Below are 19,705 nucleotides of genomic sequence, written 5' to 3'. Positions count from 1 at the left end.
CCACGCGGGACGAAGGTGTTACAGTTATATACATATGTATACACGATATATGTTAGTTGCTAACCACGATTGGATCGATGTATATATTGTTTAAGATACATATATCGGATGATATATATATATATATATATATGTTTAAACATATGTGTATATATGAATGTATATACAGTATGTGTGTGTTATATGAGACGTTATTCGGTTTTATTAAACCTTAACTCATTTAATTGGGTTTTATCAGCCTTAATCCATTTATCGGGCTTTATTGAAATTATCGGGTCTTAAGTTGTTTATCCAAACACTCAAAAATGCTTATTACCAATGTCACACCAAAATAAATCAATAAATTATTTTTATAAGCAATCCCAAACATCCAAAAAAAAAAATTGTAATCGTTTCCTGTAATCGACTAAAGCCAAAGTATAATCTCATATCAAATGTACAAAATAATCCATTTCAATTCTTTGAACTACTCAAATAAGTGTTATTGTCTACAAATTTTATGGTCCCGCACAAAGACTATTTAAGACCCAGCTTTCGTATCCAAAGATTCAACCCCAGCAAATCACAATAATAAGGAATCAAGTACTGTGTGTGGATTAGTGAAGATCAAATAGAATGATGGCATCGAATCTGGATTCAGCTTCTTCCAATTCCTCCGATGTTTCTCAATTTCAGCATACCCCTTCTTACTGGTACTCACTCCGTACGATCGATCAATATTCTTGTGTGAATTTCACACGCCATGATGTTTTTGTACATAGTCACCGTTTCTGCTGCCTACTATTCATACCAATTCATGATCTTTATGCGAGTATTGTGATTGTTTTTAAGATTAAATGATCATTCACATATGCCCTAATCAGCATGATCCCGAATTTTAGGTTTTAGTCGCTGAACTGAAGATACAGCTGATGTTATCGAGTCAAACAGAGGCTATAGAACAAACTTTTCATCTGGTGGTCTCTTTTTGTTAATGATGGTTCCTCCGTTTCAATAATTGCAAGATTTAAGGCAGGAATTTTTTGATTAAGAGTGAAATAGGTAATGTTAGCTCCTAAATTTGACAAAAAATGGAGAAAATGTCACAACTTGCAACTAATACTAGAAGTTCAAAATGGAAATTGTTTCACCATTTTGCATTAAATTTCTAGTATTTGTTGTAAAGATGATGGAGTTGTAGATATTTGTTGGGAAGCTAGAAGATTCATATCAATAAGAATTTAAAAGATAGGCGGTTTTAATGTCTCATTTAGAGAAAGTGGGGATTATCTGGAATTTGATGCTTGCCTTGATGCCCGATGGTTGTATTTATGATCTTAGATTTTCTAATTGAACTTTGTTGTAGCGAAGAAAATGTCTATTTGCTCTGCAAGAAACTATGTGCGGATGGAGTAGCTGATGTATCTGATCTCTTTGTTGTCTTCATTTCTAATGAGAACAAGCATGTATGTTTACTCCTTTGTTTGGTTTTGTTTATGAGAAATGTTAAGAAGGTTATGACATCAACATGCTTAGTGTTTTGCACTATATTAACAAACAAATGAGATTCTTGTGTACCCTCGCATGAGTGGCGAGAACACCCTTCTCTTAATTGGTCATACTTTACACTTAGAGCTAATATTTGGTCTTTATTATTTTCTTTGATGCCTAGATGAATTCATTTATAACGTTTCAATCTTCTATTCAGACTTGTCCTTAGGTTATATCATCAAATTTTTGTTGATTATCAACGTATGACATCTGGAAGAATCATAACTATAGTAATTGGTGTATTCTACTCAAGCAATGCGGGAGAGCTTCATTATTACTTGGTGGATAATGTGTGAATGCTTGGAGACCTCAAGTCAAACAACCTTTAAATCTGCATGTAATCTGTTAGTGGTATGATATATTATTGAGGAAGGTTAAACCAAAACCATATGAACCCAATATATCCAACTTGAAAGTAGGGTCTGGGATTGGGGTAGGATGTACGCAAACTTTACCCTCAACCACTAGGATTGATAGGTCATTTATGTGAAGACCCAACTTGTGCATGAAGCAAGGTGTGTGCAAACATGCAACAAGATGAGTAATATAACTGGTAATGGGGAAACTTAAAGAGGTAGAATAACGATTCAATGGTATGTGCATCATACAATGGTATGCAAACAGACAATGTAATCAAGTAAAACATGTAATACAAGTAGAAAGTAATGAATATAGCAACTTAAACATGTAGGTGAGACAAGTAAGAAAGTCAAATAGAAAGTCAAGGAGGAAGCCACATCCTATCAGCCCAACTATCCCACAGAAGGAGCCTATTTGTCTTCTTTCTACCCTTCTCTCAATATCCTTGTCGTCACATGTTACCAGATCCTACTAAAAATCGGTCACTATAGTCCTGTGTCTCAAAGAACTATCAGAGCTCATGTCCTTGGAATTGCCTAAAGCCATCATGTCCATCCTAGTTGGTCATTCCACGTTCTCCTAGGCCTACCCTCCTCACCCCCTTAACCATCTCACCCTCCAATCTTCTCATTGGCATTGGCATTGTCATATGTCTCCTACGAACATGCCTAAACCACCTAATCTGCCCTCTCTTAATTTATCTGTGATAGGAGCAACCCTTAGTTCCATCGGAAAACTTCGTTTGGAGTCCTATCTAGCAAGGCCCAACCACACATGACACATCCATCTCAACATCTTCATATGTCTTTATTTTCATTTCTTTACTACCCTACACTCAAAATCATACAACATAGCTCGTTTTTTGGCTACCCTTGAGAAGTTCTCCATCAGTTTTAACTTTTAACAGTACCCTCTTATCGCACATCACTCTCGTAGTGACTCTCCACTTTAACTATTTTGCCTTCATGCGGTTGTAGCATCGTCTATAATCTCATTCCCCCTTGAATCATTGAGTAGTTAATTTCAATGTTACCACAAATTCTGCTATTATCGATCGGGGTACATCACATTTAATGGAGGGAAGCCAAAACTTTGCTTTCTAAATGAAGCTTATCACCCTTGTACAAATACTTCACGATTCTTCACAAAGATAATCCTATTCTTGACGAGTATTAATATGCTACAAAAAGCAGCACCATACAGAAGCAGAAAATAGGGTAAACGATGCACTTACATGAAATCTGTCATATAACTGAATATCTAGCTCCACATTATGCTACATATATAATTGATTTTAGCAAGTAAAGACGAGTAAACTTTGCAAGAAAGAACCCACTTAATGAGTATCTTCTTTTAGAAAACGTCTTTACTTAAACTTGCAAGAACAAGCTGTATCATTTTGTGATAGATGATTAAAATTGGTAGGGATCATCTTTATTGAATATTCTCCCTTGAAGAGTTTCTCTAAAATTGCATGCAGAAAAGTCTTCCTCGTTCCCAAGATTCTTCAATGTATATGGCAAACCTATGATCAACAGCTGATACTTTGCACGCTGTTTACAAGAATATCTGCAACCACACCCACTTTTAGTTGTTAAGAACCTTTTACTTCCATTTTCTCATGTTTAAGAAAAATACTCATTAAAACTAAGAATCCCAAGAAATAATTTCTCAATGCAACATTCTCTTATTCCCCATCTGTGACTGGTAGTGTAGCAAAATTTGTTTCTTTTCTTCTCTAGATACATGATGGTTTTGCATTTAGAATCCCTTGATGCATAGTTTGAAAATGGAGATGAACTTCAATATAGACCAATTTTGTTTAATTAATATTGCAGATCCCGTTGTGGCATCAGAAAGCTAGCCATAGAGCTGATGGGATAATTATATGGGATTACCATGTCATTTGCATCCAGGTAATAGTTCAAACTTTCACTGCATTAGGAGTTAATATGCATTTGATTACCATGGGAAGTATGCTAAATCATTTGATTGAGATGTTGTGGAAATCATAAACTTTGTATTACTGAAATTTGGAACTGGTGTTGCTTTGACAGAGACGGAAAGAAGGAAAGGCTGTGGATCTGGTATGGGATTTAGATTCATCTCTCCCATTTCCGTCAACCCTACCATCCTATGTTTCAGAAAGCATCCGACCATCTTTCGAGCTATTTTCTGAATTTCAGAGGTAAACATAGTTTGCTATTAAATTGCGCTGTCAAAAGCAAACACCCTTCATGAAATTCATAATTGGCCTGATAGCTGCATGTGTATGACATAAATGTATTTCCTTTTTTGGAAAGTTGCACCAAAATTCAATATAAGGAATACTAGGATTCCAGTTTTATGTTTTATTACATTTAATTGTTATGTTTACATAATCTTGTGATAAATTGGCGGTATTAGTAAACTCACTATGCCATTATGCATGGTGCTCGATTGCTAAACTTTGTTTATTATGCTTGCCATGAATTTATACAACCTTAATACCAAATTTGATCACTAGAAAAAGATGTACCCATTGACTTTTAGTTCTGGAAGTGGCACTTTTCAACCACTGGTTTTTGTTTGGAAAATACTCGGTTTGACAAAAGACATACTATAAGCATCTCTTTTTTGAGGTTAGAGGAAGCATATGTTTAGTGAGATGCAACTTAGCAAAATCTATGGTTTCAGTTGCAAATACCTTTATTTTCCATTGGTAATGATTATCGATTGATTCATGAACACTCAGGGTCTTCCGTATAGTGCATGCTCCACTATTTCTCCGTTATTTTGCCTCTGATAGGAGACACATGAAGGATTCAGAAGGAAATTGGACGTCTCCTCCACCGGAGTACCAAGTCCTAGTAGCTGAAGGTAAACATAAAACCAAACTTTGGAAATTACTTTACCGACATCAAACTAACTATTGTGTCAATGGTCATCGTTCCTTTTATCGTATGAAAAAGACGAATGTTGAAGTTTAAACTATCTTTCTCACAGTGCAAAATCCAGTATTTTTCTTCAGTTTGTTATGAACCCAAACGATTGAACAATTGAAATGAAAACCAAATGATAAGGACACTGTTAAATGCTTCAGTAACAAGGAAAATGAAGAACAAACTAGCATTCGAGAGGCTAGGACACCCAATTTAGAACTCGCTAATTTTCTGGACGACTCTCCTACACCCAGACACACTAATTTATACAACTAGCATCATAGGACTATTCTAGATATGACCCAAAAGCCCCCTCTGCTAACAGAATAATTCTTAAAAATACTAAAACACCCTTTCTAACCCCTTCTAAAATCTATAATGTTACCGACGGGCTTGGGCTTGGGTCAATGCGTAACACAGTTCTGCTTTGAACACTCCATCGTCTCTCATTCATGTTTACTTGTTGAACTTTAAAAAACCAAAACAGACATGTCAATTGAATTGAAGATCGAGTCAAACTGTTTAAGGCATATGATCAATAAGTTGAATGAAATCAGGGTCACACAACACTTGGTCAAGCGTCACCCTTTGACTTTGTATGTCAAACCTGTTAGAAATTTTGAAGTTAAACGTAGCTCATTTCATTCAAAATGCAACTCTGGTTGCTATGTCATGTAACGTATCATCAGAACCTTCATTTTGGTATCCCAGATGTGACATCTCAAACATTTTAGGTGCCATTACATATCCGAATGCATGAATATGCAATGTACTTTGGTCCAATTTATATTTTGTGTAGCGTACTTTCGTCTAAATGTTTGAGATCTGAGGTTTCAAAATGAAGGTTTTGAAAGTATGTTAGACAAAACAGGAATCGGAACAAAGCCTGTTATGTTTTCATGCAATTTGCCTTCATTTCAAAGTCAAAAGAAGAAAAGTAAATGGTTTAGTTTTTTTCTTCTCTTTCTGTCGGTGTTATGATATATACCTGTGATTGCCTTTTCATTTCGACTATTTTCTTCTTGGTTCATGTTCTTGCAGACGGAACTGTGCACAACCTAAACGAGTACATAAACATGTCCACAAAAGACGTATTGGAAGATGTAGGAGATGACTCCGTCAATGCAGTTTTTACCAAACAATTCGGCGTACTAGTAGGCGAGAGCCAGTTGGAGCAATTCTTCTCTTACATTTCACGGTAATTGGGGCCCTTGTTTGCATTCTGCTGCAACATTGCACCATTTTCTGATGCTTATATGAAAAACATGTATGTGAGCGAAATAATTTGATTGTAAATCGTTTTCTAGTTTCACCAAGAATGAGTTTTGTGTTTCTCATGGTAGTGTTGGGGAATTGGGTTCTGTGGTTGAATATAACTTGGATGTTTTTATAGACCGTGTTTGAAAATCACTCTCCAAATACTGTATTTCACCCCTATTATGCCATTGGTTAACACGAAATTAGTATCCGGATAATCTAGATAAACATACACGAAATAAGACATTGATTTCATATATATATATATATATATATACACTCAGATCATGAATTATGTATTTATAAGAGAGATCGACAATTATGGCGTTTAAATGATAGTAACCATTAACGAAATAGATCTAAGAGCAGTTATAAATCAGAGTTCGAGTCTAAGTCTTGACTTCATTAGTCCATACTTAAGACTAAGTCTAGAACAAGACTGAAGAAACATATCCAGATCTCTGAACCCATTAGTCCAGACTTGGGACTTAGTCTGAGCAGCAAATCCAGAGTTATTTTACTACGACTTTAGACCTTTGATCTGGATGATCAGATCACTTCTTACACTAGTCCAGACTTGTACTTAGCAAGATTTTCACTAAGTTCGACTCTTTATAAGCTCCAAAAACCTCTGGGACCACCACCAAAGGGGGCTGTGCCCTTCGGAACCGCGCAAGGGGGTGAGGCCTCCTTGGCCCCTGCCTTATGGCGATCTAAGATGATAGGGGAAATATTTTTGAGTGTGCACTTTGCACTCCCTTACTCACTTATGTTTGCCTCATCATCCTTACTCGATCTCTAGTAAATCACAACTACACCAAATGTTGACGACACTAAAATCACCGACAAATGGGAGGTCAACTCGGACTTGAGACAGTTAGGACACATGTTACGTGTTTTGTTACAAGTGGAATCATGAAGGTGCCATTAATCCACTGTGGTTTAGGCCTTCCAATTCACATCCTAGAACTAGAACTAGCAAAGCCTGGTTTGGATTTTATTTCAAGTTGGATCCCTTTCTTAATTGAGTTAACTCGTAATCCCTTGACTGAGGGGAAATTTAGTCAATTTAAACCACCACTTAGACGATTAGAACATTTTTTACATGCATATAGCTTTTTTATAGCAATTAGAACTCACCTTGCTAGATTTATAATAGTCATGGGAATGGGGCGGGGACCTCAAATTCCGTCCACGATCTGTCCCTGTCTGTGTCGGAGAATATGTTCACGTCCCCATCCTCGTCTCCAACGGGGAACCAGGGATTTCTTTTTCATGTTTATGTGAGATATTTTTAATCAAACGTGTTAAATACCTCAGCCAGTCTATAATGGTATGTGTTTAAAACTCGCATATTTCTAAAATTTTGCTTTTATTAAGTATCAAATATTCATATATTAACAAAATCATAACATCATACGTAATTGTTTAATCAAACGATTTCGTTTCTCCATGTTTTTATCTAAAAAAGTGAAACAATTTAGAAAAAGTAGATATAAGAAGAAATGTCAAAACACTCTTTCTAAATCTAAAAGATACTAAATCTAATCCTTTGTATATAAAATATGTAATAAATATACAATGTATTTATTAATATATAAAATAAATTGAAGACACGGGAATGGGGCAGTCGGAGATCATGTTACCACGTCCTTTCACATCCCCGGTTTTCAACTTTCGTGAATCCTCGTCACCATTCCTAGTCCCCAGCTTTGCACGGAATCCCTAGTCCTGTCTGACCGGATATACACCGGGTTCCCTAATGGGGCTGGCTTCTTCCCATGCATAATTTATACTAAATCTAGATTTCAACCCAAATCATGAGCTTACTTTGGCGAAGACTTGAAATTTCCTAACGAGTCTCCCAAAATCTAGCTCAAAGACTCTCAAAATGTCATCTTCCACCTCCAAGCCTTAGCTCCCATTGATGTAGAAATTGAAGATCCCATGCTTCAATCTTCCAAGAAGCTTATAAATCACAACCACACTGTGAAGAACCCAAAAAATCGATCCGAAAGCCACCACATCGCCTAAGCTAGAGAGAGGTTGAAGAATATGGAAGAAATGAGCAAAAAAACTAGAAAAATCGGGGTTTTATCACATCTACTACTTTCCGCAACCTCCATTGCATGTTAGATCACGTGAAACGTCGCTCGCTCGTTTCCTAGCCTAAGATAGCGGGATGCGCAACTGCTTGGTAGGTTAACTCATCCAAGAGAGTGAGCTATGCGGTACGGACGGACCTAGAATTTTTTTCAAACGGTGGCACCGTTTAACTATAGGAAAAAAATATGGCGAAAATTTTCAAATAGTGGCACCATTTGACTATAAGAAACAAATGTACAAAGTTTTTTTTTTTTTTTTTTCCAAACGGTGGCACCATTTAACTAAGAAAATAACGCTAACAAGATTCGAACTTGGGTCTGGGGTGGAATAAAAGTCTTGCAAACCAACTCTACCAAATAAAACTTGTTCTCATTGTAGTTTCAAAATACATACGGTGGCACACAATAAATTAAAACGGTTGCATTTTTTACGAACCTAAATTATTTTACCCTTCGACGGAAGAATAATACGATGACACGTGCCACCATAACCACCATGGTAGGTCCGTCCATGCGTCGATCTTGGTACCAAATAAAAAACTTATAAAAACTTTTTACATACATTCTTTTCCATTGATATTAATTAATACATTTTTGGACCTTAGCATTCCACTAAATTCTTTTGGACTCCTACTATATAATATATACCAAAAAATTGGGTCTCTTTTATCTACTAAATTTTGTAGACTACTACCATATAAACTTTAAAAAAAATGGGAACAAACCTTGATAGAACTCAATAGCTGTAGAGGTCTAAGAGTCATCCAACAAGACTTAGGGGCCGTTTACCCACGCTTAGCGAGTAAGAGATTACTGGTGTCACTTACTTTACCTGGTGAACATATCTTACCTGCTAAGAGAAGTGAGAGAGAATACTCTTACCCAATAAGCGGTTACCAGGTAAAAGAAACTTACCAACAATCCATTTCGATGGCAGATGATGTTACCCATGAGCATGGTGACTATCGCTGGTAAGCTTTTTGTAAACGGCTTCTTAGTCTTGCAACCGGTTTGATTTATACACGATGATGAGTAGATATTGTGTATGATAATGGAGACATGACAACCATGTAGAACAACTAACATAAGGACATTCCAACTGTAAAAAAACGAATGCATAATATACACAATGCTGTCTTCAGAATATTTATACAACAATGTGATGGGGGACTCCAACATAACTCAAACTGAGATACATAGAAACCAAATCAAAAGAATGTAGTCGTCGGTTGTCGTTAAAAAACGCCACAGCGATCACGAGTGGCGAGAGGAGCAAAACAGGGATGCATCAGGTGTGGCAAAACAAAGTGAAAAAAAATCAGGTTTAAACCAGCAAGGAATAGAAACAATAGATATTATAAAAGGATATATTATTTTCAATTTCTAGAAGAGATCAACTTTCTTCTTGTTCTGGTCTTGCTTCCATCTTGGTAACTGATAGAATGCCTCCTTTGTCATCTTAAATATAGCCTCAAATTCTTCAGGGGAGAGATAAGCCTGAAATTTCATAAATAAATGAAGTTAAATATCACACACTTTTAAGAAAAGCCCGTCAAGAAGCTTACCTCTCGTTTCTTGTAATCGATTCCAGTAATTGGGTTCTTTGATTTTGTGTTGAGTTGCTCATAACTATATGAAGTTTGAATGTCTACACCACCACCCTCTTCCTGCTCATGGATTTGTTTCGTTGACGAGTCCTCTGTCGTTTGTTTAGTTGATGAGTCCTCTGTTGTTTGTTTCATTGATGATTCCTCTTCGTTGGTCTCTGGAATCGGCTCAGTTATAACTTGAGAACTTTCATTATTGACAAAAAAAGTAGAGGCTTCTTCACTCTTGAATGGAGCTGCACACAACCCCATTGGTAATTCTTTATACATTTTTATGTTTAACTTACAAGCATCTAACCATAAGAGAGTTTGAGTACCTGAAGGTGATCCAGGTTCGGATGATGGATATCTTTTGTGAAAACCTGCAGGTGATCCAGGTTCGGATGATGGATTTCTTTTGTGTTGCCTTCGAGTGGGGGACTCAGGTTGGCCCTTCTTTTCAGCAGTGAGAACATTGGATAAGGCTGCGACAGCTGCTGCTCTCTGTGACCCACGAGTTGGCATTCTTGGACTAGTAGGTGTTTTAGTGACGGAAGATGACCTAAAAGCATTGGTCAAAGCTGCCATGGCTGATGCTCTCTGGGTCGCTCCTCCACTTTTAGTTCCATGTGATTTATCTTGGTTCTATAATAAGATTAAGAAAATTTAAGCAATAGAACAGTCAAAAGCGTCTGATTTTCTAAATAGCTGTTTTATACAACAATACATCATTGATAAGCATATATCTTATCCAACAACAAAAGAGAAAACACATAAGCCTGAGATTTCCACCATTTACCTCCACCGAGCCTGCACCGAAGAGTAGCGTAGCCTTCTTTGTGAATGAGTTGCCTGAAACCTAACACCGTTGAAAAAGAGAGAACAATCAAAGATATACATCGAAGAAAGTAACTAGAATGAGATCTATGGAATGCTATGCTAAGAAAGAAACAAGGATCTTCATTTTGTTTGTAAATAAAAATAGTGACATATTATTATACCTCAGCAGAAAGGTCAAGAATAATCATAAACCTGATTGAGTGTGGGATTCAATGAGACAAACCCTCCAAGGCCATTGATCTTTGCTTTTATTTATTATCCTAGTTTAGGGGGACATTGTTAATCCTTTTGCTAGTTTAGTGGTTTTGTTTCAGGTTTTTAGGAGAGTATCTTGCCTTTATTTTCCTATAAATGCTATGTATGTTTTCCTGAACAATGTAGACAAAAAGGAGATTTCTTAATTATACATGGTATGGCTTTCTATAGGCGAAATATGGCTTGCCTGGAGCATAAAACTGAAGTTCCTAATATAAATCAGTTTAAGAGGCTATGAAAGGTTTTCAAGTTTCAATCAAAGGCCATAAACCTAATGGGACAATTTATTTACACCGAGGAACAAAGATTAATACTTTGACAGGTGAAATTCACCACCTGCAGATCCAGATTACAGGGTTAGGGAAGTCCAAAAATAACCTCATCATCTCATGATTAGTGAATTCAAACACAGATGAGATTGGAAAGAGCTTCCCTTTCTATGAGACAAGTGAAATCTGGGATTTCAGGCAAGAAAATACACTAGAATGTTTCGAGATCCAGATAATAAATACTTCATGATCTTCAACAAGGTGAGTTGAATGTCACCGAATATCTTAGTATAATAACCCATTATTCGATGTTTTTTAACAACACAAAGGGGGCTGTCCCAAGAATAATCTAGAAATAACAAATCTTCAAATTTCCCATGGGGCTCAACAAAAGCCATAAAAAGGCGATTATCGGAGACAAACGGACTTCCTAGGACAGCATAATCAGTTGATGTGATCATTCAGGCATACCCACAACAATTATAGGAAATTCATTGTAAACCAACTGATCTAAAGCCAGCAAGGACAAAAAAAAGTTGGAGTAATTTGGCAACAATCGGAGCTACTCAAAATACACCAGACTTGAATCCATTCACCTGTTGGATCTGCTTTAAGAAGTGATCAGCCAAAATGTTGTGGCTACCAGATCTATCGCACAAAAAGGTAACACTACTGGTGCTCTATTGGTAAATGCTGTTCTTGGATTATACCATCCAGTTCCTTTGATCATGTGACTAGAAACATTATTCTGTTTCATGATTACAAACCAAATTTTGAACAATTTCTTAATAATAGCTGCTAATGGTCCAGTTTTGTTGTTAAACAAGAGATTACTCTAAAACCTGTCATTTTAGTCCAAATTTAGATTGTGATCTCATGTCTATGAACAAATTTAGTCAAGAATATTTGTACACTGCTAAATTTTCTACACACTTGTATGGAATTTTAAAGATTTGAACTCGGGGAAAATGATTGGCAACACTAAGGAACATTTCGAGCTCTTTTCTCTTTAAGGGGAAGGTCATCCTAGAAATCAAGTTTCCACTGTAAAGAATGTTCCTCTCGAGTCAAATGAAGGTCATGTGTCTTCAATTCCAGATGATCCAATCACGATGTGGCATTACTGATTAAGACATCCTAATTTTGTCATCTCCAATGTTGTTCCCTTCACATTTTAAAAATAAATATGTGAAATCTTTTCGGTGTGAAATCTGCTAATTATCCAAGCATATTTGTAAATATTATCAATCCATTCCACATAGAAGCTTAAAACCCTTTGTTTTGGTCCATAGATATGTATTGGATCCATCGAAACCTAAAAATCTAATGGGAACTAGATGAATCATCCACAAAAGACAAACCAATTTGAAGTTGAAGAAACTTTTACAAAATTCAATATAATGGTTCAAAGGCAGCTCCAAACAAAAATTCAGGTTCTAAAAATAGTCAATACCAATGAATATGAGATCATGGAAAAAAGAAGGAATCATTTGTTGGGTGATATTTAGCTATTTTTACACAAGCACTAAGGTCGATAACGAAACAAGTAGTGCACAAACCCAACAACAATGCGGAACATTAGAATCTCAAACGTGTATCTAACATATATCAGCACTGGGAGCAATAACAAACCCAATATGATGCAATAAAGATCTATAAGCGAAAATAATAACAGCACGAGGATTTGAAGTGGTTCTCTACTACTGTCTACTGGTGTGGTAATTGTACATCCACAAAGGGGAGACGATACGTCGTATATTAATACCAAAAAAGTATATAAATAGTTCTTACCTATTACACAAGTCACTTCGACCTTGACATATGTAAGCCAAATAACTCTCTCTCACTAACGTATTCAATTTTGAGGAAAATCATGTAATAACCCATATTCTCATGGGAAGTAATTGTGAAAGTGCATGGGTTGATGGAAAGAATCTCATATCTTAGGGGACCAAAGTTGTAAATGGTAATCATTCCATTCGTTTGATGCTTTGAAGAAGTGTGCATGAAGGATCATTAGAGAGAAATAGGGGCTTGAAGAGATCTTGGTGAAAATTGAAGGAGGGGTGCTTGACTCTCCATTTTCAAGTAAACTCTTGGTCTCTTCTTGTTTATAGCATCCCTCATTGATGGATACTATGGCAACGACGAGCTGAAGTTTACCATTCAATTCAGAATCATCATCAAATGGATATGCTAAAATTGTACGATTTTTATCCACAAAACTACCTTCTTTCATATGGATCTGGTTAGGCTTACCATTAATTCTGTTATGCAAGAGACTCCGTAAAGTAGACCACAATCGCGACCTTCTAAGTCACTAGACCTCGCATAGGCGAAGTCACCGGGTTCTGACTCCATCTACAAAAAGGCCATAGGTGATCTCAAACCTACCTTTTAAGTCTGATTCCCAAGAATTATATTGGAAGGGTCTAGGCTCGAATGCCAAATGCCCAAGTCGCACACCAACCTTGCGATCAGAATGTCTACCTCATAGAAAGTGTACAGTAGCCTCCATGGTTGTTCTATTCCTTTGCGAGTGCTAACAGACACAACCAATGGGAACAAGGGAAGGTCACATCACTGACGACACTCCACCTTGATACCCAAACACAAATGAAACAACAAGCTACGATCATGAAGATGAGGTAGGCAACACAACAACTCAAGCACTAACGAGCTTCGACATGACCCATCACTTGCCAACATGCAATCCAAAACATACCATCCCTACAATGCGAACCACGACCAATCCTTGACTCAATCAAATAGGAACCTTCAAAACAATCCATCTCTCCCCCAATGCGACTTCGTGGCACTAATACCTGAGCAATCAGATGAGCTTTGGGTAATGCTCAAACTTCACGAGACTCAACGCCTTTGTAAAATTGTCCACCACATTGTCAACCATATGAATCTTTTTGTGAAGTATACAATATTTCTATACCACAAATAGATTCATACACACTCCTTGCTTTTGACGAGAATTGAACCCTTGACCTCTAAGAAGGTTGAAGAAGGTTGGGTTATAGGTACTGCTAGGCCAAAGGCCCTTTGATCATCCATCCATATGAATGTTCGAGAGTGAAATAATCTTATCTTCATGCATAGCCACAAGAATGTGTTGAAATCCTGATTTATTTGTACAACAATTCCTAGAGATCTTTCTTTTCCCTAGTGTTTTTATTATTCTCCTAGGATTCCTTTGATTGTGTTTCCTTATTATAGTCGGTTTAGGTTTTCCCTTTTTACAGTCCTTTCCTTTGATTGTGATTTATTACAGTCCTTTTGTCAAGATGATCTTTTGTTGAGATCAGTGTTATAAAAGGCTCGTCGCAACGGCCCTCATGGCGCGTCATGGCTCAAGGTTTGTATCTAACGCCATGTTAATCTATGGCATGCCATTGCCTAATGTGCCTTTTTTGTAACGCGATTTGATTTTTCTTATCTTTCTAATTTCTTACTTTTTAATATATAACCTAATTTAAATTGTTTAATATCATTCATTGATATAGAGATTTGCTGTCATAAGTCACACCTTGAAAAATATCCTGGCTGGCTTGGCCTCTCCGCCATGCCACGCCTCAAACCGTTTAGAACCTTGGTACTAGTCCATTGTCCAAATATTTAATCGGTTCATATCCAAATTGTGTACGAGTACCCTATCTTGTTTTCCTCTTTGTATTTTATAAACTTAAGATTATTTCCTTTTTCAGTATTTGTTTCTAATCTTGCGTATTCCCATTCTCATATCCTTACGTTTGGATCAATAATTTGGGATACGGTCAAGCTTACATTAGGTGCACACTCCACCACACTTCCAAAGTTCCCATCATAAGACTTGGCTCAACTTTGAAGAGGTTTCTTATTGCTTATGTCTTGTTGCCAATGATGTACTTTATTAATGTAGTTTTCCCATTAGTAAGTTGTTTTCGGTTATTATATCAAATACCATATTATATGTGAAGTTACTTCTACGGCATCCCATAAGGTGAATCGTGCTTGTGGAAGCTTTATCCCACAAAAGTGCACCCTATGTGTTCTGTGGGGATAGAACTCACACAAGAACTACTCATTGTGAGGTATTCCAAAGATTAGATTATCCCAAAATAAAATACATACATTGTATGCTAAGACATGAACCATACACTGTTGGCATAACAAAGAGTCTTAAAGGATGATGTAACATGTGGACATGTTGCTTATGAAAAATACAATATTCAGCCAAAAACCACCACCCACAACCATTCGTATTTTATTGTGAGGCAGGAAAGTGGATTACAAGTCAATAAGTTTAACTGAGAGAAGTTCTTGAATGAGTAAATGTGTTGATCAAAGTATACATGTAAAGGTAAGAGTAGAGAAGTACATACAGTAGCCTTTGTAGGATCCCATGAGAAATATGTTGTGAAAAAGCAAGGTTCACTTCCCTCTAGTATTCTGTATAATGGCACATATGGGGACAAGCCTTCCAGAGATGCAGCCAATTCTATGTATTTCTGAAATCAACTTATTTAAAAACATACAGAGCAATAAAGAACTTCCATGCAGAAAAGCATATAATCATCGGTAAACTAGTACCTGGCCAATTTCAAAAGCACTTTGTTTCTCTTTAGGGTCTACTGACTGACCAACCCAAACAAACACCTCAGCATGTGTTTCTAATATCATGACATCCTCTGGCAACAAGTCATCTTGGTCGTAATTGTAAACCTCCTCAATCTGTCACAAAATGAAACTTAATTTTATATATTCATCAGACAAATTATCAAGTGTGCCATGCATAAATGATATGGAGAACTCACCTCAAGCTTTCCTGTCGATCCATTAACCAGGAAATAAGTTCATAAAACCAATTAGTGGGTATAATGAGCAACAACAATTCTCCATGTAAAATAAACTGCAGCTAACCAATAAATGGACATGTAAAAAATTAGATGTTTTACGCTTTTGAAACCTTTATTTAATGAGACTGCAAACAAGTGGGGTTCTTTGACAATTTCCTGTGTCACTTTCTTACTGGTGTAGTCTCTTTTGCCTCCAAGAGCAAGCCAGAAAGCTAAACTCTCTTTTCCTTCTTTAACGAATTTTACAGGTACGCGAGACTAAAGAAAAGAAAGAAGAGATAAAATGAGCTTTGTTGTCCAGGTATGTAAAACTAAAGATAAGAAAAAAGAGATAAAATGAGCTATCAAGAATTGACAAGAAATAATAGACTACATATTATTTCAAGCATATAACGTTAGGCATGATTACCTAAACATATACTATGCATTACATAATAAAATAAGTGACTAAGAAGTACACATGTATATTTATAGTCATGTCCTGACTGGATTTTATTGTCAAAATCAAAGGTGTCGCCATGCAACATAGCAGTCAGTGAAGCATTTTAAAGTTTGACAGTTTAACATGGAAGTGGTAGACGGCAAACCGTATTAAAATTAGCTAGATAAGGAAACACAAAAACGATTCGTATTATTGGGAGCACTAAAAGGAATGTGGATACATAAATACACTGGAAGAAAACAGGACCAAATGGTTTGGATGGATGAGCAGTCGTGATGGTGAGGAACTTGGACATCTATCATAGAAACCTTAATCTATATAAATTGTATATTAGATAAAATAGGCTGGAGCAAAATTAAAACATTATAGATCAAACACTTGCAGCAATGATCAAATGGAACTCTATTTCATAAGGCATAACTGCAGACATGACTTAGATCATATCCACAATAACCTACTAAAAGAAGACAAGTTAAGATCATAGTTTTTTGAAAGCATACCTTCAAACACTCAACAACTTTTGCTGCTAACTGCTGCTGCTCAACAGTACTTTGGTTTCCATACCAGGTAAAAACTGCTGAACCAGATTGTACAACAAAACACCCATAGGAATTCAAAGACGTTGCGACCTGAATAAAAATTATGTACATATCGTCAAGTCCCAGTTGAATAAATTCTTCAAAAGGCCGCATATACAGAAAACAATAGTAAGCTTGTTAAAAAGGAAGTGATCCATGGTTACTCAAATAGAATAAATGATACCACTCTCTGAATAAGAAGTCAATATTCATGCTTTATTCAAGTGTGATGAAATACCTGACGTTCTTATGATATAATACGAATGAGTGATAAGAATCAAACTTGTCTATGGATGGGGCAGCATGAAAGATTTCTTAGGCCTAAATCGGTAGTGAAGGGTAGTTGTGGTACTTTCATTAACCACATCTATAAATAAAGAGGCTGGAGAATGTATTGGGCATGCTAATGATCATTATTAAAATAACTTGAGTGAGGCGAGCATCATAGGACAGATGGTCTCAAGCCCGTTCCTGACATTTTATAGGCCCTAGGAGAGATCTACAGGAGGGCCCTCGATAAGTATGAAAAAATCTTCAACATATTGTTTCTATTATCATAAATAACATTAATATCAAGAAATACTAATAACTCATATAAAATCGATTTTCTTAGTATTCCTAGACGCAAAATCAATCAATATTTATTTCTAAATTAATATTATCAATCAATCAATATTCATTTCTAAATTATATTATCTATCATATCATTTTTAGATAGCATCGTCAACCGTCCCACCATCAAAAACATCATATGATACATATACTTCTAATATATAGATTGACGTCATTTGAGATCACATTGTTGACTATTATGAGTAATACTTCATGTAAATCTACATAAACCGTGTTCATATCACCTTATGTTGATGTTTTCATTCACCATTTTAAACTTTTAGGGTTGAAAACTAAATTTTTCAAAACTATCAATATTAGAATCAAAAGCTTTTGTTGGTTATAACTTGGTATCTTATTCTTAGTTTATAGAATAGGAGAATACTTAAGATTCATACATTAAATATTTGGTAATAAGGAGTCAAAAATGTATGAAAAAACAATGTTAGTTTTGAAATTTTAAATATAGATACAAGTTAGATCGTCTCATATGGTAGGTAATTTTTTCAAAAGGTAGGAGTTTTCTTAGTTAATAACAAGAAATCTACTTTATTCTAATACAAAAAAATAGAACTTATGCGGATGAAATAGTCAAAATAGTCGGTGGGAGATAAATGATGGAGAAAATATCAAGGTTTTCTAGGCAAGTAGTTTTAGACTTTGGTGATACATAAAAAAACTTAGAAAATAAATAAACAATACCATAAAATGAACGATCAATTATCTTTTTACATATATCCTTCTCAAGTATAATTAAATAATACATATTTGGACCTTTAATATAGTACTAAATTCTTTTTGGGTTTTATTATATACTAAATAAGATTTGTGTCTCATTTATTCACTAATATTTTTGAACTATTACTAGATGATAGAAAACTTTGGGCCCCTATTTTCTTGTGGGCCCTGGGCGCACGCCCGGCCCAGCCTGCCCTCCCCCAGGGACGGCCATGGTCTACCTCTTGAAAGTAGACCATTATCTTGGTGACTTTTTTGTTAGTATTTTTGTATTCTTCTTTGCCCGTTCTATTGTTTTTTTACAATAGAAACATCGTGGGGGTGTTTATCATCTCGTGTGGTTTCTATAAATTGGTCCAGCTTACCTTATTTATATAAATATTCACCTATCAAAGTTGTATAGAATCGAAACAAGATAATCCCTTCACTGCGTAGTATTGGGTTTTAGCTTAGATGCAAAGCCTAGTAGACTTCCTGAAAAGATTAATAGTGCTGGCTCTTTTCTTAGTGATCTAGACAAGTTATTTCAATGTATGTCTGTATTATTTTAGAAGGAATACCCGAGGCATGTGGCAATCCATTTGTGTCGCTTTGTATATAGACTTCCAAAATCTCATCAAAATCTTATAGAGCACGTAGGTAGTAGATAGAAGATAAATTAGGATTATTATATATATATACAGTTAGTTTTTTCCTAATTAAAATAAGGAAAATACTTTCTCTCTCCTTTTCTATTTCTCACTATTGACATGGTATCAGAGCTTTAGGCTCGTATCTGTTGCTTGTTCACTGTGACCTTAATGCCAATGGGCTCTTCTCGTTCGCAGCGGTCTTAAGTCTCCAACGACCATCATCGTAGTTGACAACATTCCTTATTCGATTGTTCCTTAATTAATATTCCCTAATAGATTGTAATCAACGAGACGCCTTCATTGTCGACGTCCCTTAATCAACGATTCCAGATAATTGATTTATCTGTCACTGCTATCACTGTTATTCTTTTCTAGTGGCTACTGCTATCATCACTATCTGTTCATTGCATTCCTTTCGACCTTAATAGCCGACAATATCAATAGAGATCGACTTCTGCTGCAGCTTTGATTCTACCTAATGTCTGTACACCAATATAACACTGAATTCCAGATTCATTTCAATGACAAAAGGAAAATTGCACAAAGAGAAGGCAACCCTGTGTTGTTTTGTTTTCTTCTGCTGTTGTCTCTACTATTGCCGGTAAATAGCATCCATAGTTTCTTGTTCCCAGTTGCTTATAATCATGTCAGAATATGAAGTCCACACTACAACCAAGGTTGATGAGACAACACTGCATTCAGCTCCTGTAGAAGCAACAGATTTAATCGGCAT

The 19,705-nt window shown here is 36.0% G+C and overlaps 2 protein-coding genes across 3 annotated transcripts in view; one reads left to right on the top strand and one right to left on the bottom strand.

Annotated features, from left to right (window-relative positions):
- The first annotated feature begins 510 nt into the window (after window positions 1-510).
- LOC112517610 (protein N-terminal glutamine amidohydrolase) lies at window positions 511-6,205 on the top strand. Of its 2 annotated transcripts, none has more exons than XM_025124954.1 (6): window positions 511-692; window positions 1,346-1,445; window positions 3,729-3,806; window positions 3,948-4,078; window positions 4,679-4,749; window positions 5,853-6,205. In XM_025124954.1, the coding sequence occupies exons 1-6, from the start codon at window positions 616-618 to the stop codon at window positions 6,011-6,013; spliced, it is 618 nt and encodes a 205-aa protein (XP_024980722.1). In that variant the 5' UTR covers window positions 511-615; the 3' UTR covers window positions 6,014-6,205. The 2 variants fall into 2 exon arrangements, with proteins under 2 accessions (XP_024980722.1, XP_024980721.1); XM_025124953.1 differs by having other exon boundaries at window positions 4,625-4,749.
- A 3,334-nt stretch (window positions 6,206-9,539) lies between these two features.
- LOC112517987 (villin-3-like) overlaps window positions 9,540-19,705 on the bottom strand; it is a 40,983-nt gene continuing 30,817 nt past the window's right edge. Inside the window, exons 14-21 of the mRNA XM_025125463.1 lie at window positions 16,913-17,041; window positions 16,070-16,228; window positions 15,705-15,845; window positions 15,497-15,622; window positions 10,559-10,618; window positions 10,098-10,404; window positions 9,739-10,016; window positions 9,540-9,670 (exon numbers count right to left, since the gene is read on the bottom strand). Of these exons, the coding sequence (XP_024981231.1) occupies window positions 9,557-9,670; window positions 9,739-10,016; window positions 10,098-10,404; window positions 10,559-10,618; window positions 15,497-15,622; window positions 15,705-15,845; window positions 16,070-16,228; window positions 16,913-17,041 (1,314 nt within the window). The 3' untranslated portion in view covers window positions 9,540-9,556. The remainder of the gene's footprint in view (window positions 9,671-9,738; window positions 10,017-10,097; window positions 10,405-10,558; window positions 10,619-15,496; window positions 15,623-15,704; window positions 15,846-16,069; window positions 16,229-16,912; window positions 17,042-19,705) is intronic.

This window comes from Cynara cardunculus (genome assembly GCF_001531365.2).
Source record: "Cynara cardunculus var. scolymus isolate 2C chromosome LG 9, CcrdV1, whole genome shotgun sequence".
NCBI classification, from domain to species: Eukaryota; Viridiplantae; Streptophyta; class Magnoliopsida; order Asterales; family Asteraceae; genus Cynara; species Cynara cardunculus.
Note: the sequence above shows the minus strand (reverse complement) of the source record. Positions and strands in the feature narration are given on the sequence as shown.

What these genes read in the sequence shown, in the direction of transcription:
- LOC112517610 (XM_025124953.1), top strand. Translation starts at nt 616, where the DNA reads ATGATGGCATCGAATCTGGATTCAGCTTCTTCCAATTCCTCCGATGTT. An exon ending in CAGCATACCCCTTCTTACTG is followed by an intron (nt 693 to 1,345) that starts GTACTCACTCCG and finishes ACTTTGTTGTAG; the next exon opens with CGAAGAAAATGTCTATTTGC. An exon ending in CTATTTTCTGAATTTCAGAG is followed by an intron (nt 4,079 to 4,624) that starts GTAAACATAGTT and finishes ATGAACACTCAG; the next exon opens with GGTCTTCCGTATAGTGCATG.